This window comes from Urocitellus parryii, chromosome 10 (assembly GCF_045843805.1).
Source record: "Urocitellus parryii isolate mUroPar1 chromosome 10, mUroPar1.hap1, whole genome shotgun sequence".
Taxonomy (NCBI): Eukaryota; Metazoa; Chordata; class Mammalia; order Rodentia; family Sciuridae; genus Urocitellus; species Urocitellus parryii.
In genome coordinates this window covers 140,378,634-140,402,472 of record NC_135540.1, presented here as the reverse complement: position 1 = coordinate 140,402,472, position 23,839 = coordinate 140,378,634, and the positions used below count along the sequence as shown (strand labels likewise).

The 23,839-nt window shown below is 56.8% G+C and overlaps 1 protein-coding gene across 3 annotated transcripts in view; it reads right to left on the bottom strand.

The window, feature by feature from the left end:
* The window catches only part of Evc (EvC ciliary complex subunit 1), a 61,325-nt gene that overhangs the window by 6,380 nt on the left and 31,106 nt on the right, over positions 1-23,839 (bottom strand). For all 3 annotated transcript variants that reach the window (XM_026395344.2, XM_077803208.1, XM_077803210.1), the window contains exons 8-17: positions 22,908-23,066; positions 19,731-19,947; positions 18,989-19,137; positions 17,668-17,766; positions 13,145-13,354; positions 8,307-8,416; positions 5,822-6,032; positions 4,870-5,076; positions 2,419-2,563; positions 856-967 (exon numbers count right to left, since the gene is read on the bottom strand). In XM_026395344.2, coding sequence (XP_026251129.2) covers positions 856-967; positions 2,419-2,563; positions 4,870-5,076; positions 5,822-6,032; positions 8,307-8,416; positions 13,145-13,354; positions 17,668-17,766; positions 18,989-19,137; positions 19,731-19,947; positions 22,908-23,066 — 1,619 coding nt within the window. The remainder of the gene's footprint in view (positions 1-855; positions 968-2,418; positions 2,564-4,869; positions 5,077-5,821; positions 6,033-8,306; positions 8,417-13,144; positions 13,355-17,667; positions 17,767-18,988; positions 19,138-19,730; positions 19,948-22,907; positions 23,067-23,839) is intronic.

The window sequence follows — 23,839 nt, the reverse complement described above, 5'->3', positions numbered from 1 at the left end:
CTGGGCCACACGACGTCCCCAGAGCTGGCCACATCCCAGGCCGTGTCCCCAAACACGCTCAGATCCCGGAGCCCTTGCAGATGGCAAGGGAGATCTGAGGTGTGACCAGGGCCATAGGCTGCAAGGTCCCGGCATGAGCCTGGGTGACCGGGTGGGTCCTGTCCACAGCGGCTGAGCCCCTGAGGGCAGAGAAACCTCTCCCAGGTGGGAAGAAGGCACAGGGCCAGCAGGCGTGACCCCAGGTGCTATCACTGCTGCTGGTTGCCGGCCCTGGGGCCCAGAGCAAGGACCAGAGAGAGGCCCTGGGGGTGAGGGTGGCCCACGTGACAGCCGGCCAGCAAATGGGACCTTGTTCCACAGCAACCCCGTCAAGCTCAGAAATGAATCCCCCCAGGCCTCCCGGGAGAGCCCCGTGGTGATGCCCTGCCTCCCCCCTTGAGACCCAGAGAAGCAGAGAACCGGCCTCCTGACCACAGACCGTGGGAGGATACACAGTGGCCTCCACCTGTGAGTCTGTGGCCACGGTATCGGCCACTGTCATGGGACACACTGCCTCTGCCTCCCTTCCGGCTCCCTGGGTCCCTCTAGGTGGACACCCACCCCCACCCCGAGGTCTGCTCCTGAGGGAACCAAGAGCATGAGCAGGGGTGGAGGAGCCCCATTAGGGCTGCAGCTGCCACCTGAAGCTGGACACAGGGTGGCCGCCACACCCTGACTCACCCTCCCTTGTGCTGGGCGCTAGTGTGGGTGCTGCTGGGAACAGGGTGTGGGCAGAGGCTCAGGGGCTTCCACACTAGGTGTGGGGGGCAGAGGACATCCCTGTGTGGGGGACCCACTGCCCACCGTGAGCCTCACCTCTGGTGGACAGCCTGGGAGGCTCCCTGAGCGCCGCCTGTCATCTGGTCCTCCGGCCCGGGGTCCCCGAGTTCTTGCTTCCTCCGTAGCTTGGAGCTGTCCATTCTGTGGCCTGGACCATGGGAGACACGAGGCGGGTCACGTCACAGGGAGAGCACAGCTCTGCGGGCTGGGCTGGCCGCGCCCGAGGCCGAGCAGGACACACCTGCACCCACAGTGCGCCACTCGCCCCAGCGCTGGGACAGGCAGAGGTGTGCGAGGACCCTGGGGACAGCGCAGGGCAGGGAACAGGCAGGTGGACGCACCCAGCAGGGAGCCGGGGTGCTGGGCGGGCCTAGGCTGCCCCAGGAGCTGGAGCAGCGCCCTTCCCCCAGCCCTTTCCTGTTGGCAGATTCAGATGCTCAGGAAACGCAGGTTAAGGTAGAAACTTCAGGTGGAGTGTGAGGTGCCCTGGGTCCCTGGGTCCCTGGGCAGCCCGTGCACACCTGTCCCCAGCAGGGTTATTCCAGCGCCCCACCCCAGCAGGGGCAGGTTTGCACTTCCAGCCATGGGCACCTGCTTCAAGGCCCTGCTGGCCAAGTCTCCCAATGCCCAGCAGTAGTTCTGGGGGGACATGGGTGCTTTGCCTCCCGGCCCCCCTCCAGGCCGTGGACCTGCGTGGGAGCACAGAGAGGCTGACCTGGGATGAGCTCGGGCCACCCTCTGTGGCTCCCATGAAGGGTGGGCTGGATGGGGAGGGGTTTCCAGGGTCCCCAGCACTCACTGTGTGAGGGTCAGGGGTCAGGAAGGGCAGGGAGAGCTCAGAGGTGCCTGGGGCCAGCCCAGCCCCCTCCCACAGAGTGGGAGCTGAGGCCAGGGAGGGAGGGGCCGTGCCCCCATCCTGCGGTGGCTCACGGGCACATCTGTCTCCTGCTAAAGGAACCCAGCTGTCTCTGGAGAGCCATGACGGGGAATCCAGAGCCTCTGCCCGTCTCTGGGTGTGGGCCAGGTTCCCCGAGTCCCCAGGACAGGGCAGCCGAGAGCAGCTCCCAAAGGCAGAGTGTCCGAGATCCAGGAGCGCCGCCCTGTCCTGAGCTCCGGCAGGAGGGAGGGTGTGCGGATGGCCCTTGAGAAGCTGGCTCTCCATGTCATTATCTGTTGTCACTGCAACGGGGACACTGTTTGCTCCATCACCTGGTGGCCTTTTATGAGGGGGTCTCAGGGTCTCAGGAATGTCACGGTGGCTGCTGCCCTCTCCTCACCCCTGGGCATGGCAGTGCCTTTGAGTGGCTCCATCTCTGGCCACCAAGAACCCAGAGACAGAATCATTCACCTCCAAGGAGGCCCCCCAGCTGGTCCAGACGATGACCTTGCCCTGTCACCTCGGGGTCCTGCCCACCTCCGACTCTCTGCTGTACAAACCTTATTGTATTCATGTATGTTTCTTTACGTGACTTTAAAAAATCATTTTGGGTTTAAGAAGAGGGGTGAATAAATACATCAAGACACTTCAGAATTAACCCCCAGCTTGGCACGCGCATCCCCCCACGTGGGCCACCTTGGTCCCGGGGCCGGGCTGCGTACCCTGCAGGGTCTTCAGGAGCTGTAGCTTCCTCTCTTCCTGGTCCTGCATCACCCTCCCGACTTGCTGGTAATAGGCCTGCACCAGGGGGCCGACGCCAGCGCTGGTGGCATAGACGCTTTCCACCACCGTCTCCACCAGCGTCCCCTGTGGGCAGGAGAGAAGGACGGAGCGGTCAGGAAGTCACAGGTGCAGCCGCCGTGCCCAGTGGGGGCCTAGCCTCCCCGCCTGGCTGACCTCTCACTCCCAACCTGGAGTGGCAGGGAGCAGGCAGAGGGCGCATGGCTGGTCAATAATCTTACTGTCCCAGGTCAGGATGGCCTACTACGGGCGCGATGGCCTCGTTCTGGTCCTAAGATGCAAAGTCGGGCAGAGTCTGCTGGGGGCCTTGCCTCCCTGAACAGGCAGAGGCCTGATGGGGGAGACTCTGCCACCTCCCTCCTCCTGTCTGGAATGCAGACCTGGAGCAGCAACAGTCATGTGGGACGCTAATGAGGATGACGATGACAGTGACAACAACGGCCAGAAGCATGGGTTGGAAAGAGCCCAGTCCTGGGTCCCAGGTCCCAGCACAGACACTGCTGGCTGGAAGCGCTCCCTCCACATTTCTCATCACGCGGTACTGTCGTCTGGCTGTGGTCTGTCCCCCAAGGCCCGTGGTCTGTCCCCAAGGCCCGTGGTCTGTAAGTGTGGTCCCAGAGTGGTAACACTGAGCTGTGAAACCACAGGAGGGGAGGCCAAGGGTCCTTGGTCACTGGGGACCTGTCCTTGCAAGGGACTGGGGAGGTCGTGTGGGAGCCTGAGCTAGTCCTCCCAGAGGGTCAGCACTCAGGGAGCAAGCCCAGCTCCTTCCCCAGGCCATGGCTTCCTCTTTGAGGCAGGGTTCCTCCCCCACAATGCACTGCCACCACGGCCACCCACCACGAGATCACACAGCCAGGGTGTGGCGTGGCCAGAGCCTGAGCCAGGATGCCAGCGTTCCAGACTGTGAGCTTGGCCCAGCCCTGTGTTTAAAGAATGAGCCCGGGTATGTGCTGTGTGATGCTGAGGGACGAATGCACCTGAGTGTGTGACTTCTGCCCACCTGAGCCACTGCAGGGCACCTGTTATTTGCAGCTATGACATTTCTGAGTGACACACTCAGGCCAAAGTAGAGAGGAAGGGACGTGCTGAGCCCTGCCCAGGGAATGTGCTGGTCGTGCACTGACCAAGTCACCGTCCTTTTCTTCCTCAGATGACGGGCAGCAGGCAGGAGTTAGCCTCAAGTGTCCTCATCGACAGACATGTATGGGCAGGGCCAGGCTTCGGCCAAGAAATGACGCCCACTTAGTACTGAGCGTTCTGCTCAGGCTGCGCCCTGCGCTCCTCCCCCAGCACCGTCTGTGAAAGGCGCCTGACCTTATAGGTGCAGAACCTGGGCTGTGGGGAGCAGGGCTCAGTGGGCCTCCCCGTCCTGTCACCAGCCACCGCCCCGAAGGCTTCCACATCGGCATCGGGGCCCAGCAGGACCTGTGGCTGACAGCTGGTGGCCTTCTCTGGATTCTGGGAGGCAGGAAGTCCCCTACCGTCTCTGCTTGGGTCAGCCACCCACCTGCCTTCCTGCCACATGGCCCGTCCACCCAGAGAGCCAGCCAGCCTCCTCTAGAAACCCAGCACCATGCCATCCTCTGGGGTGAGCAGAACTCTGGACACCAGGACCAAATGCGCCTGCCGATCACCCCGCCCACGTTCACACAGCAGCACTCACTAGGTAGGGCAGGAGGATTTTAGGGCATGGGAGCGACCTTCCCAATGTCACCTGCCGGGCACTGCCCCAGCCTCTGAAGGACCAGGAGGTGGGGCCAACCTCAGGCGTGGATTAGCAGGGCAACTCATTTGCCCAAGTGGAAGGACTCTCAGAGAGGGGCTGAGGTGCCACCACGTCCCACCACAAGCCTCACAGCTCAAGGGTCTGCAAACCCACCTCAGCCTTGGGAGTCTCGGCTCTGGCCTCCACCTGGTCACCCTCTATCTGGAGGACTCACACCTGTCTTGCCCAGTCATGAGCCTCAGCTTTCCCATCTGTGCATTGGGAAGGAGAATGACCCTACTGTGCAAGGGCTGTGGGAGACCTGGCCAGGAAGGGCAGGCGGAGCACTGGAGAAGGTGCTGGGCGGATGGGCTCCCTTCTCAGGTCTCCACCGCTGGCTTCCCATTACTGTCAGCAGAGGAGGAACCACAGTCAAGTCAGTGGCCTCAGTGGCACTGCTCGGAAGGACAGCACGGGGCTGGCAGCAGCGAAACCTGCCATCGGTGTGACAGAGCCCCAACTCCCTCGAAGGAGGGCAGCCCACCTACAGATGGGGAACCAAGGCTGGATGGCTGCAAGCTCTGCAGGGTCCCTGTAGGACACAGCGAGGACCAGCCCAGGTGTCCGGCCCTTCCACCCAGTCCCTCCTGCCCCTGGCACATACCTTGAAGTCATCCCTGTCCTTGGCCCGGCTCTTGGTGGCCGCATTCCGTGCGTGCCCCAGCAGTGCCTGCCCGATGGCTCGCTCCAAGTGCTGCTGCAGGAGCTGCCCGGCTTCCTGGGCCTCGGCCAGCAGCTGCTGCTGGAGCTGCAGCCGCGTCTGCTGCGCCTCCTCCTCCAGCCGGCCGGCCTCCTCCAGGACTCGTGTCTCCTGCAACGAGGCCCAGCTGCTGCCCTCCGCTGCAAAGCCCAGCCAGGCCAGCTGTAGCCGCTGGGAAACTCTGCCTCAGTGGCTTGAAACTTGGCTGCTCCTGGGGCTTAGGGGCCACGGGCGTGAGAGCTGGACAAGTGGCTGGGTTTAAACCTGGCTCAGCTGCCTGCCCGTTGTCTTCCCTTTGATCTGTGGAAACCTCCATGACATTGCAAAGCCCTCCTCCCACACCCTTGACTGTTTGTTCCCCCTCGGACTTGGCTTAGGTCTCCTGGTGCAATCCTCACCCGGGCATGATGCCACAGAGCACCGACAGGGGGTACTGTCATGGGCTCAACTGTGTCCTCCCCAAGTTGACATGTTCAAGTGCTAGCCCCAGGGCCCTGGGATTTGACAGATTTGGAGACAGGATTTTTAAGGAGACATAAAGGGGACATTAGGGTGGCCCTAATCCAATAAGCCTGGTAACCTCAAGTGAGGAGGAGGTCGGGACCGAGACATGCATGGAGGGACGGCCATGTGACAATGGAGGGCAGCAGCCCCAGGAGGAGCTGGCCCTGCCACACCAGGACCCCCAGACTCCAGCTCTGCCGTGTGGACCGTGGCGGTGACCTCGTTACGATGCCCCAGCAGGTTCACACAGCACCCCCAATGACGGGGGCGGCAGGATCGGGGTTTGGCGGACACGGCTGGCCTGCGACCGGATGGGGCACTTCCTGCGTGCTCAGGGGGGCCCTGGGCTCACCAAGGCCTGGAGCAGCTGCCACTGATGCTCATCCCGACAGTGGGAGGAGCCCTGCTCCAGCGCCTGCTGCTCACGCAGCTCCTGCAGGAGGCTCTTCTTCCCAGACAGCCTCATCTGGGCCAGCGTGGCGACGGCGCTGCCGCGGAGGGCCAGCCTCCGGAGGGCGGAGCCCAGGAGCAGCTTGTGCCCCTGCAGGATGCCCCGCGTGGACCTGTGGGGAGAGCAGCGGGGGCCGGGGTTGACGCACAAGAAGCCCCCAGGTACCACTTGGCGCCCGCCAAGTGGGAGTGGGTGGAACCACCCCCCCACTGAAGCCGTGAGCCGCGTCTGAGTTCACACCCCAGTGACTCGAGAGGAAAGAAACCTGGGTCAACCAAAGTTGGTTTTATAATGTGTGGTGCTGGAAGAGGCTGAAGAGCTGGAGAGAGCTTCAGCAGTCAGCATGGCAGAGGGAGGCCTGGCAATCACCAGGGACATCGGCCAGGGCCGGGGGCTCATCCTAGAAAGGACATGGCCCTCACAAGGACCTAGCACTGAATCAGCTAAACTCCCCAGTGGGTGGAGCTCATCCACCACTATCTGAAATTCCTGCTGGAAGAAAGACAAATCCTCTCTGGAAGACGGCATCATTCGAGTCTTATGTTCCCTCTACAGTTGGTCATGAATAATATCCAGCAGTCAATGAAAATAACCAGACATGCAATGAGACAGAAATTAACCAAAAATAAAAGGAATGAAATGGGAACTGGAGAAATAACCACAAGATATCAGGTTTTGGAATAATCAGGCAAGCAAGACAATAATCATGATTCATATGGCCAAGAAATGGATAAGATGAAGACTCTCAGCATCATCAGAAAGTATGTAGAGAAACAGAGACATTCTAAACTCACAGCACAACAGCTGACATTCAGAGCTCCACAGGCTCAGAGCAAAGAAGACCCAGCCAAAGAGGAAGTGACCTGGAGACAGCTCGGAGAAGGCACCCGCTGAGGCCGTGCCCCGGGGGAGGAGCACTAAGTGGTGTGGAGGGGTGACTGAGTGGAGGGAGCGGAGCCCTGGAGGAGCGCGGGCAGAGGATGGCAGGGGGGCCATAAACGCTGATGGGTGAGCCCTGGGAAGAGCTGATCCATTGTCAAATTGTGGCATCCAGAGCACCATGGATCTCCCACACACGTATTGAGAAATAACCAAAGTAAGACTGTATGTGTGCTATGATCTGAGTGTTGGAACTGGGTTCCCCTGTGCTGGCCTTAGGAGGAGGCCCTGGACTCCACCCCATGGCTGGGTTAGTGCCCTCATGAGAACAGAATCAGAGCTTGCCCCTCTCATGCCCTCCCCTCTGCCACGGGAGACACAGAGAGGCGCCATCTTGGAAGCCGAGAGCAGCCCTCGCCAGGCATGGAAGCTGCAGGCGCTTGATCTTGAACTTTCAGGCTCCAGAATCGGAAGAAATCAATCTTTAGTGTTCATAAACTGCCCAGTCTCAGGCACGTCGCAACAGTAGTGCACATGCGCTGAGAGCGTGCCCACGGAAAGCATCCCTTACAGATGAAGGTGAGTCATTTTTAGAAAAAACCTTAGAGAATGTTTTATGAGTTGATCTGAACTCACAGGAGCCTTCAGGCAAAAATGATCCCAGAGGGAAACTTAACGGCAAGAGGAAAGACTCAAGAGCCACAGGAAGGGCGGTTGTGTGAATAACTCTAAACGATAGAGCCATGCCCTGTGGGACCGGGAATGCAGAGAGCTAAAGCACACGCGACAGAAGAGTGACCTTCGGAGAGGACTAGCGGGTTGTGCACGCGCACTGCTCAGGAAGGGGTAATGGCTGACTGTACCGCAGATCCTGATGGGTCAAGGATGCCATCTGAGATCTCCGAATCACCAAAAGCACAGAGGAGCAAGACACAAGGAGCTGCACTCTGCTCACCTGCCCCTCCCTGGCTCGGAGCCTCGGGTTACCAGGCCTCAGCCCTGCCCCCGTGTCTGAGTCTAACACAGACAGGTGCCTGGGAAAGGCCAGGCAACTAGGAAAACATATCAGCCATTTTCATCAGAAGAAATAAGAAAACATTTTTCAGCAAATTGGAGAAATCCTATTGCCCTAATAGAGCAAAAATGTAAAAAGTGGATATAAAAATGGATCAGTTGTAATTTGTTGTAAATGGCCATGAGAGGTCTCTTTGGGGAGATGGAAATCTTCATTTGAATTGTGGTGATGGATGTGGAGAGATTTACTAAAACATCTTTGATTTGAATCCTTAAAATAACATGTGTAAATCACATCCCATAAAAGCTGTTGAGAAGAATTCCTACAAAACATGACCCTGAGAAGTAGGGTCCTTGGCCCCATTTTGTGCGGAGGAGACCCAGGACAAGGGCTGAGAACCACCATCAATCACATTCAAAGAAGGTGAGATGCGGACACCTGGAGGGTAGAGCCATGGACACCCAGCCCTGATCCCAGGACCGCCCGACTCACTCTTCGGTGAGGCCGCCCAGCCTGCTCAGGACGCCCTGCAAGGTGCGCTGGTCGTTGTCCCTCAGCTGGTCCTGCAGCACCGTGGACAGCGCGCACTCCTCCATCCACACCTGTGCAGGGGAACAGAACGTGGGCGCTGGTTACTGGGCGGGAGCCCAGCAGCTACCTGAGCTATGGGGTTGAGTCTGTATCTTGCCATAAAACCCCTTTCTCCTGGATTCTGTTAAAACCTCCATGCTGCTCCTCCCTGGCCATCTCATATCTGCAGGACAAACGTGCACCTCTGGCAAGACTGGCGAACCTGAGACTCAGCCAGCCAGAGGAGTCCGTCACCTGCCCCCCTCCACAGCTTTGCAGAAGCTCTCTGCCCAGCAGCCTGGCGGGGCTCCCACCGCACTCGCTCCACAAAACACAGGGGGCTGAAGTGCCTGTGCCCACCCAGTTCCTGGCCGTATGATTCCTAACACAGCCGATCTCACCAAATGACATGGAGTCACCCAGAATGGGCTGTTCAGATCAGTCTCTTGAGTCCTTTTTTGAGGAGTTACAATAATCTAAGGGCAAACAGAACATTCTAGAAAATTCTACCCCATCTTGATTCTTTAAAAGGTGAGTCGACATCATCTCTAGAGCCTATGGGGGTCTCTGCTGTTTTTTTGAGTCTGCAGATAAGGCCAGCAGCAGGACTCGAGGGCCACAAGGCCGGGATGGCAGGGTAGATGGAGCCTGCAGTGTCACACCAGCCTCCTGGCATCACCCCACGTAGGCTGCCCATGCCTCCGTTCAGAGCAGCAGCTGCCACAGGGCCGCCGTACCCACCCAGGACATTGCTACCAGGCCGTGCCGTGGCTTTGCTCTTTTGGCTCCAGACTTTCACATGTTACAGGCTACAGGAAAGGGGCTCTAGACTAGTCAGGCCTCATTGTGAGAAAGACCCAGGAGAGAGACCTGGGGAGCACAGAGCCAGCGAGGCACGGAGGAGCCTGGGCAGGGAGCAGGTGGGGTCAGAGGGCACCAGGTCTGACAGGTCAGGTCCTGCAGCACACGATGAGGCCGCTGGCCACGGGGGTTTTCAGCAGAGACGTGACTTTCTGTCTTTTGTCATCTATAATGCTGAGGATTGTAAGGTGCCCAACTATTTTAGATCTCACTAAGACACAAAAGTCACTGCCAGTTAAATTAAGATGCACTTTAACTTCAGGGATGTTAAAGTGTGAGATCATAAACGTGCCTCCTAAAGATGCGTGGCTGTAGTGTGTTTTGAAAGTTCCACTCTGGCTGGGCATTGAGAATCCAGGGAAGGCAGTGGCCAGCTGCTGCAGTGAGCTAGACAAGAGGCATGTGGCTGTGACCACCGTGCTGGGCAGAGATGACAGGAAGTGCCCACTTTCTGGGTGAGGCTGGAGGTAGGGCCAGTGGGGTGTTCTGTCCACAGGACGTAGGGTGTGAGAGAAAGAGGAGCAAGGTTTTTGCCCAGTTAAGGGGAGAGTAAGAAGGGCAGGTTGGCAGGAAGGGCAGAGGTGCTGTTTGGGCTGCACTAGGTCACATGCCTACTGACCACCCGAATGAGACCTCACAGTCAGGGCTGAGTTCAAGACAGGTTCCAAACTCCAGTGAAAATGTGGGAGTGATTAGTCCTCAGTGACAACTCCTAAGGCTCTGAGTCCTGCCGAGAACCCCAGAAGTGAGTTTGGAGAAGAGTCTTTTCCAGTCCAGCCTTCAGAGCAGACCCCAACCCCAACACTGCCCTGGTTGCAGCCTGGAGAGAGGATCCAGCCAAGCTGGGCCTGCATGCCTGAGCCACAGACACTCTGTGATAAATGAGGCTGCTTTAGGCTGACAGGTAAGTGAGCCAGGATTCTAACTGGAGAGTTTTACATCGGGCACAGAGTGCCACACCTGCCACACACCCCTTGTTAAAAACACAGATTTCCATGCAGTGGTGTATTAGTCTCCTGTGGTTGCTATATCACATGACCACAAACGTCGTGGCTCAAAACAACACACATTTATTATCTCATACTTTTGGATATCTGTCCGAGGTGAATCATCACTATACGTCTCGCCTTTCCCAGCCCCTGGAGGGCATCTGCTGTCCTGGGCTTGGAGCCCCTTCCTCCATCATGGCATCCAATGATGGCTGCCTGTGTCTTCCTCACACCACCTTGCTCAGACACCTGCTCCCTCTTCCACTGCAAGGACCCCTGTGATTACACTGGCCCTGGCCAGCTAAGCAGGGGACTCTCCCCATCTCAAGGCCCCCGACATAATCACATATGCAACGTCCTTTTAGCCTTGAACCTGACTTTGGTATAAGGGAGCAGGGTGTGGACCCCTGGGTGGCCATTGTGCCGGAGAAGCCCAGAACCTGTGTGCCCGAGTGGATCAGGCTCTGACAACACCATGTGCTACCCGCTCCAACTGTGCATTCCAGATTCCACAATTCACCAACTTCCATTAGGCACAGGTCATGGGGCCACCGTGGTGTGTGGGACAGAGTATGATGTGGAAGAGGCCCTCGTGGTCTGGGTGTGCTTTTGATTTTCCACACATAGTTTTGTTAGTGCTCCTCGAGACGAATCCTCATCTGAGCAACAGAGAGTTCGTGTCTCACTCGTTTTCATCAACAAGGAAACATGACAGGTGGAGAGCACTTGGGTCTCTAAAGGCCTGGTGGTAATTCAAGGCAATTAAGCGATCAATCAGTGAATTAGTTAGGACATCCACACCTTGAGCCAGCTGGCTTAGGTTACACTGTAATCAGCTGACGAAAGCATTAGCTCTTCCAGCTTCTCAAATGCAAAACTCCTCTTGAGAAACTTCCCCACAAGCCCAGGGAGAATCACTATCATAAGTCACCAATAAATTCATAAAAGACAAAAAAGAGCCAGTCGTAAGCTGGTACTTAAATAATGTGACCAGAGAGTGGTGGCCGAATCGTGGGCATTTTGTGGGAAATGAAATTCAGGATTCTTTCCATGCCCACGTCATCAGGTGACCACAGGGACGCTCTGCAAGAGCTCTTCACATGATCTTATGGCAACCTGCTGGGTGTTCTGGGCCTAGTTGTCAAACAAGCTGGGGTTCTGAGACATTCTGTAAGCCATGCAATAGCAGAGTTGGGAGGTCAACTAACTGGCCATCTCCAGCCTGGTGTGTCTGCCCTGACTCACACCCTGGGCTTGCGCTCCAGGTCAGGGGCCTTTCTGTAAAGCCCTGGTGGTCTCCAGGCCTCTCAACCGTGGTGAGTGCCAGACACTGACTCACCTGCCAGCTCTCCAAGGCCTGGCTTCCCCACTCACCAGACTGCAAACAGAAAGGTCTGGGTGTGGTGAATTGGATGACTTGACTTCATTTAGATTCCTGGCAGGACACAGACAGGGTCAGGGTGACCATAGCTGCACTGCTGTTGCTGGAGATGGACGTAGTCCTTCCAGAGCGCCCACTACATCCAGGCCACGGAGCCTTGAATCAGAGCGTGCAAACAAACCAGGGGAGGGGTCCTCGGAGGACTCGGAGCCAAGTGCAGGAGAGGGGCAGGTGCTGGCGCAGGGCAACATGGCCACCAGCTGACAGGGCCGAGGTGAATCAGAGGGTCCACCAACCCAGACAGCAGGAAACCCGCCCCGTGCTGCCCCGCGGCTCCTGGAGGCCATGTCTGCCCAGCTCTTGTGTTTCCCGTGCACTTTCCCAGCTCTCCAGAGAGCCCCGGTCACAGGCATCCCTTCTTGTGGCCTTTTGCACCCAACTGAACACCCAGTGGAAACAAGCACCCGGGGCGGTGGTCCAGGGCAGGGCTGTGGCTCACTCCTCAGGGACTCCAGCTGTCCCCTGCTCACTCCTGAGGGCCCCAGCTGAGGGCTCTAGTCAGGGCAAGGAGTGTCCATGTCCTAGGCAGGAAGAACGGGAACACCAGCCACCTGGCTTTAGCATTAGGGACAACCTGGCTTTGGCATTGGGGACAAGAAGCTCTTCGTGGTGCCACACCTTGTCAGGGCTGTCACCTGGCCACTGCCGACTCCTGGAGTCCTGAGGTAGCAAGCACCTGAGCCGTTCAGCCCCCAGGCTGCAGGAAGCAAGGGAGAAAGAAACGCGCCGGAGGCTGGGGACGGCCAGGTCAGGGGTTCCTTCTTTCATTTAACAGTTTTTAATGTTTTAAAAATAAAAATGTCCACTGTGAGTTTCCCATGGCTGCTGTGGCTCACCGCCTCTGTGGCTTAGAGCCGTAGAAACTGCTGCAGCAGGTGCTCCGAGGTCAGAGTCATCACAGGGGTCTTCACGGGCTGAAATCGAGGTGCCGCACGGCCAGTTTGGGCAGGAAGCTCCTGAGGTGGGGGACCTGTCCTCTGCTTCTAGACAAGCTGCCAGTGTCCCCAGGCTCACGCTGTGCCACTCGGAGCTCTGCTCACACCTTCCTGTTTCCTCCTCTGGTCCTCATGCTCTGCTCCCTCTCACGAGGGCCCTAGGGTGACCTTGGTCCAGCTGGACAATCCAGGATGACGTCCTTGTCTCAAGATCATTAATCACAACCACAAGGTCCCTTTGGCCATGTGAGGTCACACAGGTCCACGGTTTGGCACTGGGATGTGGACATGCCTGATGCGCTGCCCTCCCACCACCTGAATGCCCGCCTTTCTTCCTGAAGCCTCAGGATTGACACCCGTCTCCCGACTCTGCCTAGAGGAGCTGGCTCTGGCTCTCACACTGCCCCTGGGTGGGTGTGGCCAAGACTAGCAAGGGTCTTTGCGGAGCGCCTGAGGACGTGCTGGGGATGCCCACACCCAGCCCACCATCCCTCCTGGTTCAAAACTCCCCTCATCCCACACCAGGGTGCCCACCTGCTGGTCTCGCTCCAGCAGCTCCTGCAGGAGTCCCCACTGCCGCCTCCGGAAGCGATCAGACCTGCCCAGCCGCCGTGCTGCGTCCTCCTGGACCTCCTGCATCAGGGCCTCACACTCCGCCCTGGGGAGGCCGCGGGCGCCCAGCGTCTGCAGGAACAGGGCATCCACACAGCCCTGGAAAGTGCCCATGGTGCCGCGGTACAGCTCCTGAAGAGAGAACCACACCAGGGCGGGGTCACGTCCTGCCCTGCCCCGGCCCAGCCCACCTCTGTGGGCCTCTGCCTCCCATGCCCGCGAGACCCAGAGTCGGGAAGACTCCATCGCCTGTGCACGTGTGTGCACACAAACACACACGAACACACTCAGGCATTCTCACACAGGCATGCACGTAGGTCTCCACTTGCAGTTAACACTAGTGCGCACACACACGTGAACACACCAACGCATGTCCATACATGCGCGCGGGCACACATGCGCAGGCACAAGCCCAGTCTTCCCGCCCTCTGCCCACCCCCACCAGCCTCAGCCTGCCTCCTGACCCCCAGAGCCCTTAGTCTCTGCATCTCCTCTACCCCCCACCCGGGCCTCCCAAGTCCCCTCCTAGATTCACAGGCCCGTCCCTCCCCCTTCCTCCCCCCCTCCCCCTCCAGGCACAGGAAGTCAGAACCTCAGATCTTCATGAGCCTCCAGGCTCAATTAACTTGAAAGACCCTCATTCCCTCACAGTGGAAACTACCCAGCGGGGCTTCCAGGCAGTTCTGGATCCGGCCCCAGGGGTCCTCTGCTGCCTCGTCCTACCTCCCTGACCCCAGTCGCTTTCTAAAAATGCATTCCTTTAAGTTATGAAAAATCCTCACACTGCAGATAACAGTATGTTTAACACATTTAAGACACCAAACCACTCAGGTTCTGCTGGAAGGCACTAGGTCTCCCGACAACATCTTTCCTCACCCTCCCGGCACAAAGATGGCCACTTCTACAATGTTGGTCTCCCTCTCCACTTCCATATCATATCATACCACATGGGTATGATGCTCATCAACACGCGTGCTGCGTGTCAGCTCACACATAAGGGGCCTCTCACCGCCTGCTTTGCTATGCACGCCCTTCACCCCGCCTGCAGGCACCGCACAACTGGAGCAGGCCCTCACACATTCTCAGCTCCCCTGCACACAGTCCTCTCTTTACGGAGCCTTCCTTAGGCCACGGAGACCAACATGGGCGTTTCTGACCCTGGGCTCCCACAGCTTTCTGATCACCAGCATCTGAACCACCATCTCACTACCACCCTCCCTGGACCACAGCTCCTGGTCAGCAGAGGCTGGTCCTCCTCAGGTCTGCAGCTGCGGCTCGCATCCTTCCCATCCCAGCAGCTGGCTGCAGTCCCCAAATGCTTCATGCACCAACAGGACTCATGTCCACTCCCTTCCCTATCCAGGAATCCCTCATCTGTTCCAAGCTCATTTCCAAGTTCCCTTCACTGGCAAGACCCCTGGCCACAGGTTGGACAGGGTGCAAGTGGTTGAGCTACACACCTCACTTGTGGTGAACCCCGGGCAGAGGGCACCCCTGGACTGACCCTGACCACATCCTGGATTCCGGAGTGCAGGCAAGCTCCCTGGTAGACATCACCTGGCATATGCTGTCACAGTTCACTGCTGGGAATGAGGTCCAAGCCATGGGATTCCACAGGGAGTGGACTCAGAAGCTCATACCAGAGTCCCCCTGGATTTCACCGACACACCCTTCCCTTTTGCTGGTTTTGCTTTGAATCCTCTCACTGTTAACAAATCTCAGCCATGGGTGCACCATGCGCTGAGCTGTGTGAGCTGTCCTGGGGAATCACCCACCTGGTGGTCCTGGGCACTTCTCTTTACTGCCACCCTCCAGCACTTAACACCCCTCCTAGCCCCTGGTTGATCATCCTTCTCATGGACTAGACCTTCTGAAGTACCATACTCCCTCTTTAAGTTTTCCTTTCCACAGTCTCAATTACCTGTGGTCAACCATGGGTCAAAATTATCAAATGAAAAATTCCAGAGGTGAACAATGGGTAGTTTTTAAATTACACTTTGGTCTGAGTATTATAATGAAATATCATGCTGTCCAACTCCATTCTGCCTGGGATGTAAATCATGTCTTTGTCCAGTGTATCCATGCTGTATATGCTACCCACCCACCAGTCAGTAGGTCCATCAGTGTCTTTCTTATCAAATGCACTGTTGCAGAATCACAGTGCTTGTGTTCAGGTAGTCTTTATGTAGTATTTAGCACTATGTCACAATGCCTGTGTCACTCAGCTCCTCACATAGACATTGTGTCATCTCACATCATTGTGAGGAGAAGGATGATGATGGTGCAATAAGAGAGTATAATCATAAAACTTTTATTCCTGTATGTTTTTATAATCTTACTTTTTTGTTAGTTATTGTTGTTAATCTCCTACTGAGCCTAATTTATTCCACTTCATTATTAGTTATTGTTATTAATCTCTTACTATGCCTAAATTATAAATTAAGTTTCATCAGAGGTGTGTATGTATAGAAGGAAGCATAGTATATACAGGATTCTTCATCATCTGAGGTTTTGGGCATCCCAGGGGTTCTTGAAATGTAGCCCTTGAAGATGAGCGGGGACCATTGTGCAAAGTTTTCTCTTGCTACCTCTTCATGTGCAGGTCCAGCAGAGTGACTGGCAAATGGCCAGTGATAATTATAGTCATCAGTATTGATGAACTTTTACCACTGCCAAAGAATGTCATCAACCCCGTTCATCTAGAATCTCACTCAATCCTTATGCCAGTCTAACGCAGGGGCTCTGTTACAGTTCCACCATTTCACAGATGGGGAAGCAGAGGCAAAGAATGGACAGTCTGCAGATGGTGGGCCCTGGCCACTGAACTCTGGAACTCATACTCCTAGCTAATATGCTACATGGATAACTGCCTCTCCCCGGGGCCTGCCCAGCAGAGCTGGCTGAGCTGCCTGGCAGGCCTTCGGACAGCCTGAGCTGCAGGGGAAGGAGGCTGGCGTGGTGGCCCATCATGTGGACCTGGCCCTTCATGCTTAGGCTTGGGACCTGGAGAAACGGCACTGGAGAGACCAGGGTGACGTGGAAGGAACCAGTCCACATGGACCTCCCCAGGCTGCAACCTGCATCCGGTCATTTGGCTGCCCAGCTCAGCAGTTTGGACTTGGGATGTCCCCAAAGAGCAGGTGTTAAAGGTGGGTCCTTGGCTTGGTGCTCTTGGAAGGCGGTGGGGTCTTTAAGATGTGGGCCTCAGGGCATGTGTTAAGTCACTGGAGACGTCCCCGTGAAAGGAATGTGGGACACTGTTCTCCCCACGTCCTTGCTTCCCAGCTCCCCGTGAGGTGCTGCTTCATCGAAGGCCAAGAGCAATGGGGCCCACTGACCACAGAGGAGACCTCTGGACTGGGAGCCAAGACACACGTCTCCTTTTTAAAAGCTGTTTGTTTTCAGGTGTTTGTTACAAAATGAAAACCTGACTGGCACGTCTAGGACATTTCAAGCCTTGATTTCGAATGAAGGTGACACTGGGTCATTAGAAGCCCGACCATACGGCAGAAGCCAGAGAAACTCCCCTTTGGAGAAAGAGAACATCATTGTATACTGGCACATTCTACAAGTAAATGTGCAAACCTGGAATATCTACACAAAATACCCAGAAGACAAGACAACACGAGGAGGCAGGACGCTCTAACCATAAAGCCACACAAACAGTAGACAGGCAGAGCAAGCCCACAGGTAGTGCAAAGTATAAATACAAGACACAGACTTCATGTACCAATGCTTCCTATACTCATTGTGCTAAAGTCTGCTTTTGAACCTTTAAGGAAAGACTCAGAAATTATAAAAAGTAATAGTGTTAAGTTAAAAAAGAGCCAACTGGAAACTCTAGAATTGAAAAACATGTCCAGTGTTAAGAACTCGGCATATGGGTTTAAATGTAGTTTAGATGTAGCTGAAGAGAGAATTATGCACTGGGAGAAAAAAACTACCAAAAACAAAGCAAAGAGATCCTAAAGGATGGAAAATATGGTGTAGATGGTGGTACAGAAGGAACAAGAACGTCTAAAAGTTTAATGGAGTCCCAAAGAGAAGGGAGAGTTGGAACAGTTAAATTCACCAGAGAAAATGAAGAAGTTCTAAATTCACATGCAATCACCATTACCGGCATCAATCCAATGTGCCACATTAACAGGACGGAGAAGACACCGGATGCTGACCAGCTCCCGACCCCTGCCTCTCCCCCCCCACCCCCGTGCCACCCCCTGGGGTACTCACCCCGGCCCTCACACAGCTTTCCCATAGCTCTGGCAGCCCCTTAGGCAGGGCTCCATCAGTGAGCAGATGGCAGGGCTGGACCAGCTGCCCGAGAGCACCCAGCAGGGATGTGACCTCCTGGTCACCCTGAGCCTGCCTGGGTCCCTGCCCAAGGATGTGCGGCTCTTGCCCATACAAAACCTGAGGTTTCTCTGCCAGTAGCTGAGGCCACCCACCTGGCAGAGGGCAGCCATGGCCTCTGTGGTTCTGACTTCCTCTTCCTCCTCCAGGTCACTTCGCATCAGCCTCTGCCGCTCCAGGACCTCGTGAAAGGCCTGTGATTAAAACAGGAACTGGGTCTGGTGGAAAATGCAGCCCTAATTTCTTCTAGAAAAACTCTCAACTTATCCTGGTGGTTCCAGATGGGAGGGATGTTCACCTCGGTTTGTGCACAGGGAATCTGAGGCCCAGAACGGTAGCGCAGCTTGTGTGGCTTACAAACTGTGGCTGAGGCCGGGACCAGCACATTTGACTTCCAGGGAACCACAGAGTTGTCTTTCGCTATTCCCCACGTGCAGAGGCCCACTGGTCACCCTTGTCACTCTTTGTCCTGGCCTCCTGTCCCCGGCCATCTTTCTCTGACTCATGCTGCTAGGGTCTACCCCAGGGATCCCGCAGGGGGTGATACTGACCGTGAGCGGTCAGTGTGGTCAGCTATCAGGCAGGACTGCTTAGGGAAATGGGCAGGCCAGCAGGGCCTCAGAGGCCTCTGATGTGACAGAGACTCTGGTGGGGCAAGGACAGAGAGTGGACCCCTCTCGGAATGGCCCTGGGAGGGGACACTGCAGTGGGGGCCTCTGCTCTCTGGGGCGTCCCCTCCTGAGGCCTCTCACTGAGGTGCTGCTGGCCCCCAGTGACTTCTGTGCCTGGGTTCTGGGCTGAGGCTGGACCAGACACTGTCCCGCCAGCCCCTGAGCAGATCTGAGCCAAGCTGAGCCAGTGCTAATGTGGGGCAGAGGGACCCGGAGACGGCTGGGCCGGGGCTGCCCCTCACCTGCCTCAGCCCTAACAACACTGTGACACGAGGCCAGGGGCGGGTAGGCAGGTGTCCAAGCTCCCTGCTACCTGGCAGCAGAGTCAGCACCCACACCTGGGGAGGCTGACCAGCACCCACACCTTGTCCCTGGGCCAGTCCTGGGTGAGGGCCTCACACATACATGGGCACAGGCTTGTCCCCTCTGACCCGTACAACACTCCACTGGTGCCACCACATAGGGCCACCACCCCAGGAGCCTTGAGATGTACCCACAGCCGCGCTTCCTGCAGATTCCCCCTCCCTGTCCTTGGCAGCCAGCGAGGAGCCTGCAACTTCCGTGGCTCCATGACAGGGGAGCAGGCAGGGCACAGGGTCCAGGCTATGGCCACTCGGCTGACCAACACGAGGCAGTCGACACCACGCCTCATGAGTCCTGTGCCTCCCAAGCCCCGAGGAAGAACGGAGCCTGCACCTGGCTCACCCCCCACACCCAAGGGCCAGGTGAGGACAGGGCAGGTCACCTTGAGAAACTCCTCGGGGTCCGAGTTCAGGCGGGAGTTGGCCAGGAAGCCCCTCCGTTCCTCTTCCTGGGCCAGCATGAGCGTTGCTGTCCCCTCTGCCTGGCGAGCCAGGGACGCCTTGACCAGGTCTTTGCCTCTCTGGACAAACTCTGGGATTGAAACGAGCCACAGGACAGGAAGTGACTCTCTAGCCAGGACTTGGAGTGGGCCACTCTGCCAAGGGGTCAAAGAAGCTGGGGCTGCTGGCGGAGATGGTCCCCAGGTGTCTGCAGGGGACGGACTTGGGTTTCTTCAAATGGGTCCTATTACTGTGCTACCTCAAGGACAGCCTGGATGCCTTCTAAGCTTGACCCCTGCCCTGCCCACCCCCAGGGCAGCCCTGGGGCAGGTGCAGGTGTGGGGACATGCAGCTCAGCACAGCAGCCCCCTCTCCATGCTGGCCTCCCCCCGCCCCTGTGGCTGGCGAGCCAGGCCTGCAGGGTGGTGGTCTCAGCAGACGCCTAGCTGGCTTCTGGGCACTTCTACATCCATTTCTGGTCGAGGCCCTCCCCTCCCCTTTGCCTCCTGAATTAGATGGGAAGGTGACCCTGACCTCAGGAGGAGCCTTGTTAACTGCTCTCCAGAGAGGGAAGCCAAGCCCCGGGCAGGACGGGAAGGCAGCCTGCGCTTGGTATGACGGGCCACAAGGCCACAGCTCTACGTCAGTGTCACCCTAGCCCCCGGGGCCTGGCCACCCTCTCACCCCTGCTGAAGCTCTCTGCCTCCTCCCAGAAGGCCTTGTGCTGCTGGGTCAGCAGCTCCTCCTTCTGCCGCCCGGACAGCTTGCCCTGGACGCTCAGCAGCTCCAGGCCGCGGGAGATGGCGGCCAGTCGGCACTTGGTCTCCTCCTGGATCTGCATCCTCAGGAACTCGATCACTTTTGCCATGTGCGCCCGCCCCATGGCTCTCTCCAGGGCGTCCTGCAGGGGAAACCCGTGCAACAGCCAAGGCCTCAGTGCTCCACCATGAGTCTCCGTCCAGCTTTGGAGGAGGCTAGGGCTCCGATCCTACCACCAGAGCACCGGCCTTGAACCCTCTGGGAGCCTCCTGCGCCCGATGCCCAGGTAGGGGTGGAAATGCCTCTGCAGGGGGCACGGAGGCACCCATGGGTGACTGTGCACTTGGCACCTGGAGAGCGCTCTCCAGAGGGCTGCCCTCATGGGCAGGAGACCAACATACACACATAGGGGAGGAAAACCCATGTTCCTTATGGTCACCCTGCCCCCAGGGCACGTGGCCCCACAGCCTCCACAGCCCTGGAAAAAACAAGAATTCAAGCTACAGACATCTCGGTTTTAGAGCCTTGAAGAGCTGAGTCCTGGGGTTTCGGGGATTCTAAATGGCAAGGCTGGCTTTAAGAGTGGCCCCGCTCCCTGAGTTCACAGCAGGCTCCCGCCTGGCCTCCCACAGTATCCATTAGCAGGACCGGACTCCTGAAGAGGACGGTGGGAAAGGCTGACTAGAGGTGAACGTGGGTCCTGACGTCTGCGAGAACAGAGCTGGTCAGGTGCACTGGGGACCACGGCGCCACTCAGCCCAGATCTGCATTTCCCTCCCTCCTGCCCACTGTCACACCCAGCTCAGGCTGGGACACCACTGGCCTGGCACTGCAGGCCACTTCTGGTCTCTTCTCCCCACCTCCCACCTCTGCCTCTGCTCTGCCCGGACATCACCAACAGGGGGTTCTTTCAGAGATTCCAACGTGGCTGTCCCCCCTGAGCCCCAAACCTCCCAATCTCCTAGACACGGCACACAAGCCTCTGGGGACTTGTTCTGCACTCTTCCCTGCTCCTGGCTATGGGTGCCCGCCCTCAGCTTCCTCAGGGCTTTGCTCATGCAAGTGATGTCGTGGGGCACTCTCATTGCCTCCTCCTGCTCCCCGCCTGACCAGTCCTCTCCTCACTTTCCCTGCACCGTCCACTCAGGTCTTTGAGCTAGAAGGGCAGTCCCTGGCTGGACTGAGATCTTGAAGGTAGGGTCACACCTAAGTCACGGTGTCCCCACTGCATGGTCCTGCTGGTTTCTGATCTAACCAGGTGTGGAAGGGGTAAGGAGAGAGACCCCCCAGCTATCCAGTTATGCAGGGAACCCGCAGTTCATTCCCAGGCCCACACTTGCTGTGAACCCTCCTCCCTCAGGCCTACACCTGCTGTGAACGCTCAGCAGCCAGGACCCCTAGGGGGCGCGCGAGGACAAGCGGCTCTCTACAGGAAGCAGGGCTGCTGGTGCTGAGGCTGGCCTCTGGCAGCAGGGAGGATGCGGAGAGACCCGCACTCGCCAGAGCAGGGCTCAGCAGGTCAACGCCACCTCTGGGTTTAGACTCAAGGAGAGAAGAGAATGGAGACCAGTGTGCAGGAGCACGGGGGCCACCCCTGTTCCCAATAATAGCTGTAGTGGAGCCATCAAAGTCCACGCCGCTGGAGCTTGTCTCGTCCCTCAGAGCTGCTGACCTGGGCACGGCTTCCTAACCTGACCACTAAGAGCATTAAATAAAACATGCCAGGCATTTGGAATAAAAGCCAGAGAAGTTCATCCTCCATGAACAACCACCATTTCTATAATTATCCATGGCCATCTCCCCCTTGTCTGTCTCAAGAGACTGAACCTGATAACCTCTGGGTCCACTTTAAGGGCTCTTCCAGTTTTGAGTGATGCTATGTGACACATTCCAGGTCCAAATGCCTGGGCAGAGCCACTCAGGCACCAGCCTGAGAACTTGGATTCTCCCAGAATTCATCAAGAACGAGTTCTGAGAGCCCGGCTACATATTTCCTCTTGGTACCCAGGATGCCGGGGATGGAGTAGACGTTGTCTCTCTTCTGCACAGTCATAGCCTGTAACCCTTTCCATACATCGTTATGATGATCTGCTCATGTCGGCTTCACCTGCTGATGGGTGGCCAACTGGGAAGCTTGGGACTCCACCATGTCACTGGGGCAGGATCCTAGGTTCGTCACATGGCTACTTAGTTGGCTCTGTTCCTGCTCGCTGTGAATATCTGCTCCCTCTTTATTGGTGCCAAGGAAACAAGGAGACAGTGGTGGGTGGCTCAGTGGTAGAGCCCCTGCCTAGCACACAGGAGGCCCTGGGCCAATCCCAGCACCCGCCCGCTCGGCCCAAAGACCTTACATGTACATGGTGAGAAAAACACAGAAGGTTCCTGAACCACAGAGCACACCTGGGAGCCTGATTAATGTGCAGATTTGAGAGTGTCCATAGCCCTAAGTGTTGGTTCTTAAACCTGGCTACATGTTGAAACTACCTGGAGATTGCAATAGTCCTGATGCTTGGTCCCAGGTGGTCTCCACCTTGAGGTCAGGCTTAATCAGGCTGCGGTGCAACCTGGCATCAGGTTTTAAAACCCCCAGATGGTGATGCAGAGCAGCAGGGGTGATGTCCACTGGTATGGATACAGTGTCAGCTTTCCCTGCTGACTGCCCATGTATCACTGAGGGACTTTAAAAGATGCCTGTGCCTGGGCCTCACCCCCACGGATTCAGGTCTGGAGTGGAGGCACTAGCATCTTGGGGTTTAAAACTCCCCAGTGACTCTGATGTGTAGCCGAGATGCAAACCACTGGCTTAGAGGAATCTACGGGTCCACCTTTGAATCCAGGCTCAGCCACCTGGACTTGTATGATTTTAAACACAAAATTTAACCTCTCTGAGCTTCTATTACTCTACTAATGGAGGATGAATGGATAGGTGAGTGGGTGGGTAGGTAAATGGATGGATAGATGAGGGAATAAATGGATGAGTGAGTGAACGTTCATATGGGTGAATGTGTGGATGGGTGAGGAGATGGATGAGTGGGTGGATGGGTAAGTGTTTGGGCCACAGGATTCCCCACTTGAATGTCCTAGTGCCCGGCCCCACATTACCAGAGCCTGCAGGTCCTGAGACGTGCACAAGAGCCCTTCGGCTGCAATCATTGTCTCTGTCAGCGTTGTCATGAGCTGCCGCACTTTGGAGCTGGAACATTTAAATTGGTCCACAAGAAAGTGCTGGATGTTTTCCATCTGTTTCCAGAAAGCTTCCATCTGTGAAATGAGCATGAGAAGAAGTGATGGGGGGGGGGGGGAGAACTTATTTAAGAGGGCTCCACAGCTCGGGTTTGGGAACTGCAATTCATTCCTCCTCGCAGGCGGAGACTGGGCCACTCTGCAATGCCAGCGAGTCTCTCCTGGAATGATCACACTCTACCGAGGGTCCTCCCCGGCCTGTGGCAGGTGCCAGTCAGTTCCGAGATGGCTTTTCAGAGCACACCAGTGAGCTGCCTATCAGGAAGGAAAGCAATGAGCTCACCCCACTTAAGGGCTCTTCCACTGGTTGTGACTACGAGCTGGGGACACAGGAAACGCAACAATGTGCTCCTGGGAGCTTCCCGGTCTTTAAAAGGAATTAAACACGGTTGGAGATAAAAACATGAATGGCCATTTAAATATTAGTTATTATCCTGAAAGTACGTAAGAACAATTTGCAGAGATGATGCTGATCAATTGCTTGTAAATTCTCTCTCCCTTCCATCTTAGCAGGAGTAGGGTGTAAACCAACACATGGCTTAGAAACTTGGGGGCTTTAATCTGCAACCTGGGAGCCTCTCTGATCTTTGAGATTGATGATCCCAGCTGTGCTGCATGGCACTCGGGTGTGGGCCAGGCTGCCCACCTCACAGGCTTGTTTCTGGATAACACGCACTAGGAGGAAGGGGCTCTGGTCCTGGAGATCGGGAGAGTCAGAGCCAGAATTTAAGCCCACTGCCTGGATTTTCTCCATCTCGGCTGGGCCTCTCAGATGCCTATGTGTCACTTCC